The 14113-nt window shown below is 30.4% G+C and overlaps 1 protein-coding gene across 3 annotated transcripts in view; it reads left to right on the top strand.

Moving 5' to 3' along the window:
* The window catches only part of LOC143083773 (serine/threonine-protein kinase Nek5-like), a 33989-nt gene that overhangs the window by 15971 nt on the left and 3905 nt on the right, over positions 1-14113 (top strand). For 2 of the 3 annotated variants that reach the window (XM_076260089.1, XM_076260090.1), the window contains exons 9-17: positions 3817-3944; positions 7088-7189; positions 7624-7703; positions 9225-9383; positions 10688-10809; positions 11232-11309; positions 11812-11882; positions 12984-13102; positions 13549-13656. In XM_076260089.1, coding sequence (XP_076116204.1) covers positions 3817-3944; positions 7088-7189; positions 7624-7703; positions 9225-9383; positions 10688-10809; positions 11232-11309; positions 11812-11882; positions 12984-13102; positions 13549-13656 — 967 coding nt within the window. Of the gene's footprint in view, positions 1-3816; positions 3945-7087; positions 7190-7623; positions 7704-9224; positions 9384-10687; positions 10810-11231; positions 11310-11811; positions 11883-12983; positions 13103-13548; positions 13662-14113 lie in introns of all 3 variants that reach the window. The other variant, XM_076260091.1, reaches the window with a different exon arrangement.

Here is a 14113-nt window from a genome sequence, read left to right as displayed (position 1 = left end):
ATTCTCAGCACTAAGTCCACTGTAGAGGCAACAGAAGTATACCGCTGTTCATAAGTCATGAATCATAAATCAATCTGTCTGTCTGTCTGTCTGTACCTTCAGCTCATATTTTGTCTATTTTTTTTCAGATACAGTCAGGGTTTCCCCTTGGTCAATTATTTTTTTCGCCACCTCTTTCGCCAAAACAATATATTTTTCGCCAAGTAACATAAATATTTCGTTTAAAATTTACCTTTTTTTCTACAGACCCCCTCCTCCAGTAAATAAGATGATTTTGCTCCATTGTGTCTGATTATTCTCTCAAACTTATTTTAAAGTCTACATTTTAATGAATAAACACTAAACATTTACTTTAAAACAACAGATTTTTTTAACATAAAAGGGAAACATATTCATTGTATTTTAAACAACTTTTCTAAATGAGGGGGCCACTATACTTTTATTAATAAAGAAGATATAAGTCCTGAAATATAACAAAATTAATGGACATGTTTTGATCATATAATACCAGTATAGTTCGTAGGGAAAGTTTCTTTAAAAGAAAAATACTAATGTGCCCTTTTGTACTAAGAAGTGGTTTTTACAACAAAACAAAAGCTTTTATCACATGAAATTGATCCCTCATTTCGTGTGTAGTTATTACATTGAAGGGTTACTCTCATTTTAAAGTCAACGGATAATTAAAGTTTTAAATCGGAGCTTTTTCTTGCTTTTGAACATTTTTCGTCACAACAACAGCTTGCTTTTCTAAACTTTCTTTAAAAGGAGAGGAGAGGAGAGGTAAAAAGTTTGCTTCAAACACGTGCGTTGCAAAGTGGTAAATAAATTCTGTATTTGACATTTAGTGGAAGCCATTTAACCGTATACACTCATATGCGGCTTAGCTTAGCGAAAGGTAGTGCGACGTAATCAGTCAAACAAACTTTATTAGATTAACTCTCTAAGGAACGATCGTTTCCATTGGTCAATTCAAACCTTCGACCTCACACCTTCGAAAATAGAACACACATACTATAACGTTGAATGGACTGATTAATATTCACGTATCTGGTCAAGGTCGTTTAAAGCTTCCATCCAACATATTCTCATACATGTTTCCAATCACAATTCTAGCTTTTATAAATGTGCATGTGAAATTCATTGGTTTTATAGTTTTCTGCAATTGGTAGTAAAGTTTAAACTTTAAAATCTTAACAGTTTTCACATCTAAATATTCAATTTAAATGTCTCCTCTAGATCAAGGGACGACATCAAAAGTTCAATGTAGGATAAAAAAAAACTCAATTCACATATTTTTTCATTTATTTATTCCTCCCCCCCCCCCTTTGCTTATCCTGCATTTTCTTTTTCTCAATGGACTCGATGAATTAACGTTGTACTTGGAAAATGAAACCGTACTTTTCTACAAACACTTCATATTCTTTTCCAAGTTTTATGTATTCGACATAGGATAGCAATTTTTTTCTGATTCCATTTACTTGAAGAAAAAAAAATCCCGAAATTGTAAGTAAATTCATAACATGTAACCAACCATGCTTTGTTAAGAAAAAACGGAGATGGCCAATCATGGCACAGGGGATGATTAAATGTAGTTTATAAACTCCAACGATATACTTCATTAGGTTTTGCTATTCTCGGTTGAAAAACGAACGTAAATTATATATTGTAAATATTTATAGACCGTTGGTTTTCCCGTTTAGATGGTTTTACACTAGTAATTTTGGGGACCTTTATAGCTTGTTGTTCAGTGGCTCTGTATTGAAGGCCGTACATTGACCTATCATGGTTTACTTTTATAAATTGTTATTTGGATGGGGAGTTGTCTCATTGGCATTCACACCACATCCTCCTATATATGTATCTATGTAAATAGACACAAACAGTTTTTAAAAAAGTGTTTATTCATTAAATCATTCAAATGTATCGATAGAAAGGTGAGTTTCTTCTTGTGCATGCATTTAGTCATCCTTAATTTCTTGATATTTTGTTTATCAGTTTATCATACACGTTTCGTTTTGTATTTCATTTTAAATACGAATACATACTACATATACTTTAGCGGAAAGTTCAACAGTGTTATGCAGCTCTATTCTTACAGTATAAAATTGAAAGATAAATGTTCATCCATTTAAAATTGAAAACAGTACATTTATATTATATTTAAAAAATGAAGATGTGGTATGATTGCCAATGAGACAACTATCCACAACAGACCAAAATGACACAGAAATTAACAACTATAGGTCACCTTACGGCTTTCAATAATGAGCAAAGCCCATACCGCATAGTCAGCTATAAAAGGCCCCGAATTCAAACAAGAGAATTGTCACTTATAAACTACGATTTCTCACAAGTGTTAATTTATTATTTAGTTCCGCACATGCATAAGAAATAATCTTCGCCGATGTAACATTTCAATTTATTACAACAACATGCCTTCACTGAATTCAGTCAGGTGCACCAATGATACGATTAAAGTTATTTTGTTTCTATCTTTGGGGGACAATTTCCTCCGTTTATGGTACGCTTATAGCTACATTTTTTGTACTGTATGTATGTTTTATAGCATGAAAATAATAAAAGAGGAATGTCAGTGCAACCACTGATTAATGATTGTAATGGATCAGTATTATGAGATACTTATTATAAGTGACTACGACATTGTTAGGATTATAACCTATCGTCAGTATGAAAGAAATTAAAAGTGGTTCATATATTCATCCGTATAAAAGCGGCACATGTATTTTATTTTATCCTTATATTTCTCATCATGCCGGGTTCAAGATAATTGAGTTGCTGCATGCAAAGAACTTAGAATATTACTTAAAACAAACTATCAGTATAATATTTCGACCCCACTATTTGAAGTTAATAACTATCAGTATAATATTTCGACCCCACTTTTTGAAGTTAATAAAACATTTATTTATTTCTTTTGACCAAAGGTTTGTAAACTATACAAATCATTGTTTTTACATTCGTAGTAACATAGTAAATTCCATTGTCGGTCACCTGTGTCAATTCACGTGCACACTTATTACATTGTTGTTGTATTTAAATCTTTCGGCCAATGAAATGAGACGTAACAAGTTGTTTGTTTGTGATACGCCAGAATGTTATCAATGAACTATCAAATGCTAAAGTCGACTGCATTTCAGTATAATTTTGTCAAACAATTCAATCAACACCTTTATCATTTGGTCCTTTGTTGTTGATAGCGATAAAATGCAATCAGCTGTTTATTGATTTTCTGTCCAAATCATAATGAGGTCAAAGTGAATTCCGAGTATTGTCTGATCCGGTTAAGTCCGAGAATCTCGAGAAAAGTAAATAAACAAGATGAAGGAAAATAAATCGTTATATATATATTTCTTTCACCAAATTCTTTCGCAAATGACGAATTTTTATCGCCACTATTATTATTTTGTCGCAAATTGCGAAAATGGCGATCGCCAGCGGAAACCCTGGATACAGTACATGTTGACCAAACAGGTTCATATTTAGTCAGCCTCATTATGAATTTGATCTGTAATTAAGTTACTTTCTGAAAGATAAAAATTTATTTTAATTTAGTGAAAGGTCATTTAAGGATATTTGCATTTGAAAAAACATGCATTTTAAAATCAGAATTGATGGGGAAATGTCTACCTGAGTTTATAGAACTTATGTAAGACAATTTTTACTGCAATCATTGAAGTCTGGAATATTTAAATCTGTAACAGGTTCCAATTAACTGCATTGATGTCAATTCATATAAAATTGCTTTCTTAGGTTTCATTATACAAAATCACAAAATCACAAGTTTATTTTTTTCAGGTGACTTTGGTATATCTAAGGTACTAGAAAGTACAATCGACTTAGCCAAGACAGTAGTTGGTACTCCATCCTATCTTAGTCCAGAAGTTTGTCAGGAACATCCTTATAGTTCTAAGTCAGATATCTGGGTAAGGAAATACTCAGGATATATGTAAAATGTAGAACACACATGATTTCCAAATTTGTTCTAGATCGTTATATGTTAATGGAAATGAATGTATGTGTTTTTCATTGTTTGTTGATTTTAAAACCTGTTGTAAAAAAGATTTTAAAGATACTAAAAGGATTATAAAATTCATAAGTTGAAGATAAACTGCAATGTCAAAATACAAATAAAAGACCAACAACATGCACTCAAAACACAACATTGGTAACTCATGACTGAGTAACAGAAACTCAACTAAAACCAGACTTGGGGTCAATTACATTGGAATGTAATTAATTAAATTACACATTACATTGCAAAAATGATCAATTACACTAATTACACATTACATAGTTTTTGAAATGTAATTAATTAAATTACAATTACTTTACTAAAGTAATTAATTAAATTACACATTACATTTTATCATAATATTTTTTTAACAATATTATACATGTATATAAAATCCATGTGTAAAATATGCATGACGTACGATAAGCATAGTTTAAGCGTTGCATTTGATAATCATTAGTAATTTTAATGTTTTGTCATTTAGTCTGTATATCTCTGGTCTGAACACTTTGACAGCAAATTCTAAAGTTTTTCGACAGGAGCTTATTTGGCAGATATTGCTTGATCAGAACATGGAAGTTCCATGATTAGAAGATGTGTTGATAGGAGAGGGAATTTGTTCATAATTACTTGCCAATACATTAAGGGGTATTTTGACATCTCAGAAATGAAATCATTTAAATAAAGCATAATACAAATAAAGAAATTATAAATAAATTAAAAGTTTGTTTTTTTTACTTTAAAAATATTAAATAGTGTGCTTGTTACAATATTGAAAATAATTTTTAGTACAAACAATGTACATAATGTCTAAATATTAGCAATACATGTATTTCACTAATTAGATAAAAATACATGTAAAAGTGGCATTGTCCCTTGACATTTTAATCTGATTAATTGCTGTTTGTTTTTACAGCTATAAATTTTTATTTCTATAATCCTTTTGTGTATACTAATTTGACAAAATGATTGTGTGCAGTGATTTTAAATTCTAATTACCTGTATAAGAAAAAAAATTCACTGTGACACATTTTTTTGGTTTTGTTTAACAAGGTGGTTAATAACTTATCAATCTATTTAGTTAACAAAGATCTTTCTAAAAAACTGAACAACACATATATAAATATTCTCACATTTTTTTTTTAATAAGACTATTCAGAAAAAAAATTCTGTAGGTCAAATAAATAATATAAAAACTTCAGAATAAATTACAGACTTCATATATTAAAGAAGTATGTGATATCAATATTTTAAAAAATAAATATAATTTAACAATTTATATTATTAAACACAAGTCCTTATCTTAAACACAATAAAAGTACATGTAATTGAAATGTAATTCAAAAGTAATTGAGCATTACATGCTTTTTTCAATGTAATTGATTAAATTATCATTACATGTAATTAAAAAAATGCTCAATTACACATTACATTCAATTACATGGAAAATTGTAATGCATTACACTTAATTACCATTACATTTTCAATTACCCCATCCCTGACTAAAACCACAGAATCATCTCAGCTGATCTGGTAGAATAAGCAGAACCAGCAACATCCTTAGTGTTGCTCACAGAAATACACGTTATGTGATAAGCCTTACTCTTTCAAAGTTATATGAAAAATAATTATTTACAATTAACTCATGGAATTATAAAATGATATACATATACATATACATTATAAATATAAGATTGAATATTGCCTTTCAATCCCACATACAGTTTATTTCTTTAATATTCAATATTATTGTATAGCAATATAATATTTCCCATAGAAAGAAACCAAAAGTTAGGGTGCAATAAATTGTAATATTGCACTAGTGCAATAAATCTTCAAAATTCATGACATTATCAACTACAAAATCTTAGTTTAAACCAATTTTACTTTCAAACATTATATTGCTATACAATAAAAGGTTAATTGCTTGAATATTGGGGAATATTGTTCCTCGTAGAACATATATTACACTCGCAAGCTCGTACAATATGAAATTCTACTCAGGACAATATTCCCCAATATTCATGCAATAACCCTATAATACCATTTAGGAAATGGACAATAACTAAGGAGACACTGAATTAATCAGGAATAGGAGTAAAAGGACATGAGAGTCAATGAGACTGCAACAATTTATCAATTTATGGCTCCCCCAAGGGTGACTGGGGAAAAGAAATATGGTCACTTGGTCTTCTCCCAACCGGCAGTAAAACGCTTGCCGAAGTGGGGTGTCCGTTTGGCTGTGCGGGATGTATCAAGTTTGCAGTCACGTCCGGTCAGAATGGGGACGTTAAATCCGATGCCTCGTGTAAGGAGAGTGCCATGCTCTTTGCACGTTAAGAACCCTTGCAACAACTCTTTGAGGGGTCCGTAGGTGGCCTGTTGCAAGGCAAAATTTCTGTCCCTATGCAATATACCCTCATTTTCCAGTGGCAGTCCAAATTTCCCCGACTATCATTCCAGATGGCCTCTATTGTATCAACCTACATATTGTATTTATTGTGAACTTGTTCTCGTCCTGAATATGCATGAAATATTTGCCACTGGACGTTAAGCAACCAACAATCAATCATCAATCAATCAATTTATGGCAAATACAAAAAAAATTAAACATTTATTTAAGGAATGACTGTATTATTTTTTCTGTCTATGAAGAAATAACATAAAAAATTTGGTGCACACTGAATAACCCATGTAGCGGGTTATTTAACAGTGTGCACCACATTTTTTTGTTATTTTGAATAGACAGAAAAAATATTACAGTCATTTCTTATAATTTAATTCTAAATTCCATTTTAAACCGTAAAAAAACATAAAAAAACGTTGACGACGTCACGGTCACATGACTAAATTATGTCTATGGGCTGATAACAAAATAACGCCAGCCAATCAGAAGACGTGTTACTTTCAAAATTAAATTATATAAGATTAACAGTAAAGTTTCAAATAAAGTGTATGATAGTTTGCTTGATTTAAGTTATTATTTTAAAGGCATTAAATTGTGTTTTGTAAACTTAGTAATATGCCCTGACATTTCTATTTATTATTTTACAGGCATTAGGTTGCGTTTTATATGAGTTGTGTGCCCTTGAGCCTCCATTTGATGCCCAGAATTTAATCAGCTTATTTTTCAAGATAATCAAAGGAGAGTTTATTGTAAGTCATAGACATTTTACATAACATGGTACATTTTTGTGTTTGCAATAGCTAACAACTGAAATAGTATAAATAAGACAGTTGAGTATAACATCAGAAGAAAGAAAGAACACGAATTCACACAAAACCTTAGGGCACAATTAATAAAACAAAATACAAAAAACTATTTGAGCAAATGTCCACATACATCTTTTGTACATCAAGGAAAAACTACTGGATATATTTAAAAAAAAAAAATATTATTAATTTTTTGTCAAGAAAGAGAACTTTTGATATCCAAATTGTTTTTATGTTGCCATGCTGAGAATGGTAACCCAAATGTAAAATTAAAGAACAGGGATTTTATTTCAAATTTATTCTGCAAATAACAGAAATTTTAACCAGATTATTGAATGAAAGAAGGGCTTCATGGTCTGTAACTTTCTTTTTAACAGAGAATACCATCCAGATACTCTGAATCCTTGAATGAATTGGTACAAGCCATGCTAAAAACAAATCCAGAGGAAAGACCAAGGTAAAACTTATGTAAAAAAGGCTAAGATAAAGCTAATATACAATATTTTTTTATTTACACCTTGAACTTACACTGCATTTTAAAATGAAAATAAAAATTTATTGAAAAAGGATATGTGGGATATACATAATAAGACCACAATCAATAACAAATATAACCGAAAGAGATCTAGAGGGTAACAAGCAGTCTTCAACAATGGATAGGTGTCTAATGAGTCAAGCTCTAAAAAGTATGGAGTCTATATGTTGTGTACAAGTTATCATTTTGTACAAAAAAATTGTACAAATTATAATTTGTATTTTGACTTTGTACAAATTGTAATTTGTACAAAAAGTGCCTGTACAAATTGTAATTTGTACAAAAATTGACTAAAATTCACTTATAACTTGTACAATAATTATAGTATGAATTTTGTTATAAAAAAGCATTTTACACACTATAGAATTTTTTTTTCAATGATTTACTTTTAACAAATTGTGACTTGGCTGGAGAGTTGTCTCATTTGCACCCATACCACATCTTCTTATATCTACATATTTACACAGTATAGAAATACACAGATGGAGAAGGAAATGTAATTGATACGTGCACGCTAGTTGATTCTGATAGTACAATATAAATTGCCCCCAGTGACAATTCTGATAGAATAATAAAGAATTGGCCTCAGTGACAATTTTAATGACACTGACGTTGAAAAACACCTACCAGAACTTGTTACGGGGGATATTGTAGGTAAACCATTTCTTCAGAATGTTTGTGCCGCAACTGATCCTCTCAATATCTTTTGTGTAATTATCGAATCTTGAGAATTATAGTACCACATTTGAACAGCTGTAGGATATTTAACAGGATATTTTCAGAGAAATTGAATTGAAGCTGTTAAAGACACATCCCTATTTGCAGCAACTGTTTCTGAGCTTCAATTTTCGCTAGGGGAAGCAGTTATAAAGCTTTCTAGAACTTGTGGAAAAGTTTTTTCATGTAAATAAAAAGGGGAAAGCAGCACTTCTTAATGTTAATTGTTAAAAGCAAAAGATGAGGTCCAGATGCGATAATTCACTCACATGATCAAACAAATAATGCAGACCTATTTTTCTGTGTTGTTGATAAGGTTTATTATGTGGTCATTGAGTAAAAAATTGAAAAGTATATGTATTTTGACAACACCCATACTGTTAATTATTGTACAAGTTATAAGTGAATTTTAGTTCAATTTTGTACAAATTGTAATTTGTACAGGCACTTTTTGTACAAAGTCAAAATACAACTTATAATTTGTACAATTTTTTTGTACAAATTATAATTGTACAAAATGATAACTTGTACACAATATATATAAGTCAGACATAAATAAATCAGAAACTTTAATCAAAAGATCTAGTTTTCGTATATAGATCTATCATAAGGTGTACATATCTATCTTGCAGTGTTCGTCTGCATTTGAACTCGTTTTCATTGGTCGTTGATAAGTTTTATTGTTATTTTTATTTTCAAGATATATTAATATTAATACATTTTCAGCGCAAGTCAGATTCTTAGTTTACCATTTGTGAAGAAGCATTTGGCAGATTTCATAGAGGAAAAGCAATCATTACTACAGCAAAAATCCAGAGACTCCTCAAATGGATCCCTGATGAACCAATCAAATAACAGTATTAAACCAAAAGGAACTCCTAGAAGGTATGAGCAAATGTAATAGCCAAATAATTAAATGACAGTTAGGTTCAATTTTTATTTTTTTGCTAAAAATCTTTGACTCTCAAAACTGGCATATATAGGAATTACCTTGTTCATCAATCTTTGTTTCTGTTGGCATGTAAACACAACTCATTCTTAACAACCAGACACACAAAGTTTGATTAAACTTTACACAGTTGTAAAATACTTCATCATGATGTACCTAAAGGAATGTAATCCTTGCAAAGTAGTTATAGGGGAAATAATCGAATTTACACTATTTCAATGTGTGGTTTATGGTTTTTTGGAAGCACATTTTCAATGTTTGGTTTATGGTATTTTGGCAGCATATCTCCACTTATACAGCTAGAGAGATGTTGATTAAACTTTGCACAGTTGTAGAACTTTACTTGAGGATATTCTTATGAGAGTATAATACAGGTTCCTTGGGGTTAAGGGGAGATAATCATGTTTATTTACTTCAGTGCTGTGGGGATAGTCTCTCATAAGCAGAACTCCTTTTAAACAGAACGATATCAATACACAGTTGTAGAACACTTCCTGATGTTGTGTATTAAAGATTTTTATCCTTAAAAACATGCTAATACAGAGATATGTGAACTTGCATACGTCATTATTGCAATATGTATGTGCATTTCCATTTAAATGGATGGATATAATAATAATAATAATAATAATAAATTCTTTATTTAAAGAGGGTAACTCAATTAGAAATAGTCTAATTTTCATTGAGGCCCTCAAACAAAATACATGCATGCAGTTAACATTCATACATTCATACTATAATTTACAATATATATTACTAGTATATACACAATTCAATCATTGAAATATACAAAGGGTAATAAATGACAATATTTGATATAGTTTTGTTAGAGGAAAACAAATTAGTTGACTTGCATATAATTTTCAAGAAAATGATTATAACTATGTTTCTTGAATAATTCCACATTAGGACATTTCTTTATTTCGAGTGGTAAATTATTCCATACTTTGGCAGGGCTTACTTTAATGAATATTTATGAAACTACGTATAGTTGTAGAAACTACCTGAGAATGTTCATAAAAGCATATTAACTCTGCCCTACATATTAAAAAGGCTCATATCACCTTGTGTTAAAACCCATAAATTTGTTTAGAGAAAAATCACACAAAGAAACGTCTTTGAATATTTTATGTTTCATTTACCTATATTGAAGTTTAACTTTTGGAACAATTTTTTTGCCATTATAGATCTTTAAGTGGTATTTTATGAACAATGTATAGACTATATTCTATGATTACAGTGGTAATACCAGCATGAACCATCAGTTCCTTAAAGTAAGCCCTGCCATTAAACGTAAAGTTAGTCCGTCCAGATCACCTCAGCAGAAAGATAGTGGGCTTAGTGTGGACAAATCTGATGAAGGTATGTATAAAAAAAATCAAATGAAATACCAAGTCAAAGAACAGATATCAACATTGTCAAAGAAAAATGAAAAAGTTGAAAAGACTAGCAACTTGGCTCTAAAAAAACACCACACACATAACAAAAATTGAGCAACACCTTTGCAAAGCTAGATGTGTGCTTTGATGCTCTGATAGGTTACTGAATTCAGGCTTGTACAGTCCACTGTTCTTTTCCAAAATTTTTAAACATGCCAAACAGGGGTGCAGGCTATTGAGTATGATAAGCAAGAAATAAGAGAGAAAAAATTGATTTTGCAAGGTTAAATTACATTCTTCCATGTTTGTTATTGAAATTGTAGAGGGCACTGTTATCATTTACCAAACTTATAATTTTACCTAATGCATCTGATGGTTATATACATTTGATTTGTTATTTTTCAGATCTCCATGACAACAAGCCTGAAGCAGACAACATGTCCGACTATTCTGATGATTTTGATGAAGTGTCTGATGAAGAAGGTTGGTAACTAACAGTTTGAAATGAAACAGGTTTAAATTACAGATCTATAATGTCAGGGGGAATTATAGATTCCAATATCAGATTGGATAAAGAGCCTTGATATTAATTTGAGTAATTGTTGTTAAACCTCCATATGTTGTATTACAAGTTAAAATGTCATCATCAAGGTCGCAACCTTCAAATTTGCACAATCACAGGAGAATTTTTTGGGTCAACTACAAAGATAAAGTTACATAATATGATGCAGTGAAATTTGTCTATACTGAATGACTCATTGACAGATGAATTGGGATAAGACAGATGTTTGGTTTAATCAGGTTAAGTTACAAAATAAAAGTTATTGATTTTCACTATACTGGAGTTCTATCATACATGTCCCCATTTTACATTGCCTTTGATTCTAACAAGTGTCTGTTCATAAAATGTTAAAAAAAAATATATATCCTTAACTTGTTACTATGATAATTTGTATATGACATTCATTTAATTTCTTTATTACAGAAAACAAAAGTAAATGTTCTGATCAGGAGGATGAGTATGATGATGATTTTGAGGAGTATGATTCAAGTGAGGTAGGATTCTTGAAAGACTATTTATTTAATCCCAATTTTCCAAGTTTTCACAGTTGTGTAAATTACAGTTTTCACCATTTAAATTTTTTGTGTCCTTCTGATGTTCGCCATTGCTTTCATGACTGGGACTACTCTTTTTTACACTTAACTGTCTTGATATTATTTTATTCCCCCGCGGTAGTGGAGGGGGCATTAAGTTTTACCTTTGTCTGTCTGTACGTCTGTCCAACCGTACATCAGTCTGCACATTCTAAAATGGGTTTCTGTTCTCTTACTTTAATTTGTATCAACCAAATGCTATGAAACTTATACACAATGCTTATTACCACAAAACAAAGATTTAAAGTACAAATTTGCATATTGTTACTTTTATTGTTCTTGAGTTATTGAGTTATGTCCCTTTATAATCTTATATGCAAGCAAGGGTATCATCTCTGTCTCATGGACACATTTACCTATTTGTTTTACATAAGAATGAAAGGAGATATTGGATATACCTAAATGAGACTGCAAGCCAACAACATTACATAAAAATGAAAGGAGATATTGGATATACCTAAATGAGACTGCAAGCCAACAACATTACATAAAAATGAAAGGAGATATTGGATATACCTAAATCAGACTGCAAGCCAACAACATTACATAAAAATGAAAGGAGATATTGGATATACCTAAATGAGACTGCAAGCCAACAACATTACATAAAAATGAAAGGAGATATTGGATATACCTAAATGAGACTGCAAGCTAACAACATTACATAAAAATGTAAAAACAGATATAAAGATGTAGTAAATCTTTTTCGAAGTATCAATATAAAAGGGCCAGTATTTCATATAATTTCATCCTTAGAAGTGTTGTTTAAAAGTGTTTAAATTGACCAGAAAATGTATTTAAAAGATGGAGGAAAGTAGGAAAGAATTATAATTTGTTAATTCCCGAAAAAAAAAATCAGCCACAAACCTGCTGCTTATATATATATAAAATATTTATGAAAAAAAAAAACAAAAAAGTCAAGAGGAATATATATCTTTACACTGAATACCAAATGAACAATACTTCAAGGTTCATTTAAACAAATAAAATCTATCACAACAGGAACTAGATGAGTTAGTAAACCAAGCTAAGGAAGTACAGGAGATAGAGGTTGAGGAGGACTTCTTTGCTGACAGTCAGAACCTAGAATCTATCAAGAAACAGACTGTCATATTCAGGAGGTAAAAACAATATTTTAAGTCACACCATCTTATGTTTTAGTTCTTCAGAAATAGACATATTAGTTTATGTTCAGCCTAAGTGAAGCAAAATGGATACTCTTTAAAAGAAATCTTCATAAAAAGATTGCATTATCAAGGTGTCTAATTCACTTTATTAAATTTTCATAGTATGATTGGGGAATATCTTCCATAAGGTTAAATTTACATAAAAAGAAATGTCATCTTGATGAAGGTTTAGATGTTCTTTATTGAACATTTCCTATGATTAGTAACTATTGTATGTTGTTCAGATTGTATGTTGTATGTTGTTAGGTTTCCTGCATGGAACTTATTTTGTAGTGCATATATTAAAAACAACTTCTTCCTATGTAGAACCATCAAGCAGTTTTAAATGATGAAAGCTTACATAGTTGAAAGTAATAAATCTTTTACCTTATATTTTATAGAACCTGCATGGATGCTATTAGTACAAGTGCTATAAGTACAACATGTAAACGCATACAAGACGTTAACAGGATGATCTCAGATGGGACACTTACAGAAGATGATCTCAAGTAAGGTGCTCATTATATTTTTATATAAGTTAGCACATAGAGTATAGGGTATAAACAAAAAGATGAAATGATATAACCACTTGGTCAGAACTTCTGCTTTGTATCAGTAACATAAGGTACTGTTGATTGATCTATTTTCTTTGGTATCAATTTCATGGATTAATGAAAACTTTCATGTTCGTGGATATTTAATTTCGTGATTTTGCCGAAATTCTGTGTATAAACCTACAGAAAATTTGTTATTCTTTGAACATTTGATTTCATGGTTCACTATACCAATGAAATCCACGAACAATTGGTATCCAATGAATTGTAATGCATCCACAGTACATTATTCTTATGTCAGTTGTTTTGTGGGATATTTTCAATGGCAATAAAGATGAAACCTAAACAATGTGTTTAGACTACCTCACCTATGAGAGAGGATTAATAAATCATATTACTTAACTAAGTTTTA

Source organism: Mytilus galloprovincialis, chromosome 7 (genome assembly GCF_965363235.1).
Source record: "Mytilus galloprovincialis chromosome 7, xbMytGall1.hap1.1, whole genome shotgun sequence".
Taxonomy (NCBI): domain Eukaryota; kingdom Metazoa; phylum Mollusca; class Bivalvia; order Mytilida; family Mytilidae; genus Mytilus; species Mytilus galloprovincialis.
The sequence above is the reverse complement of the archived record's forward strand: the minus strand, read 5'-3'. Positions and strand labels throughout refer to the sequence as shown.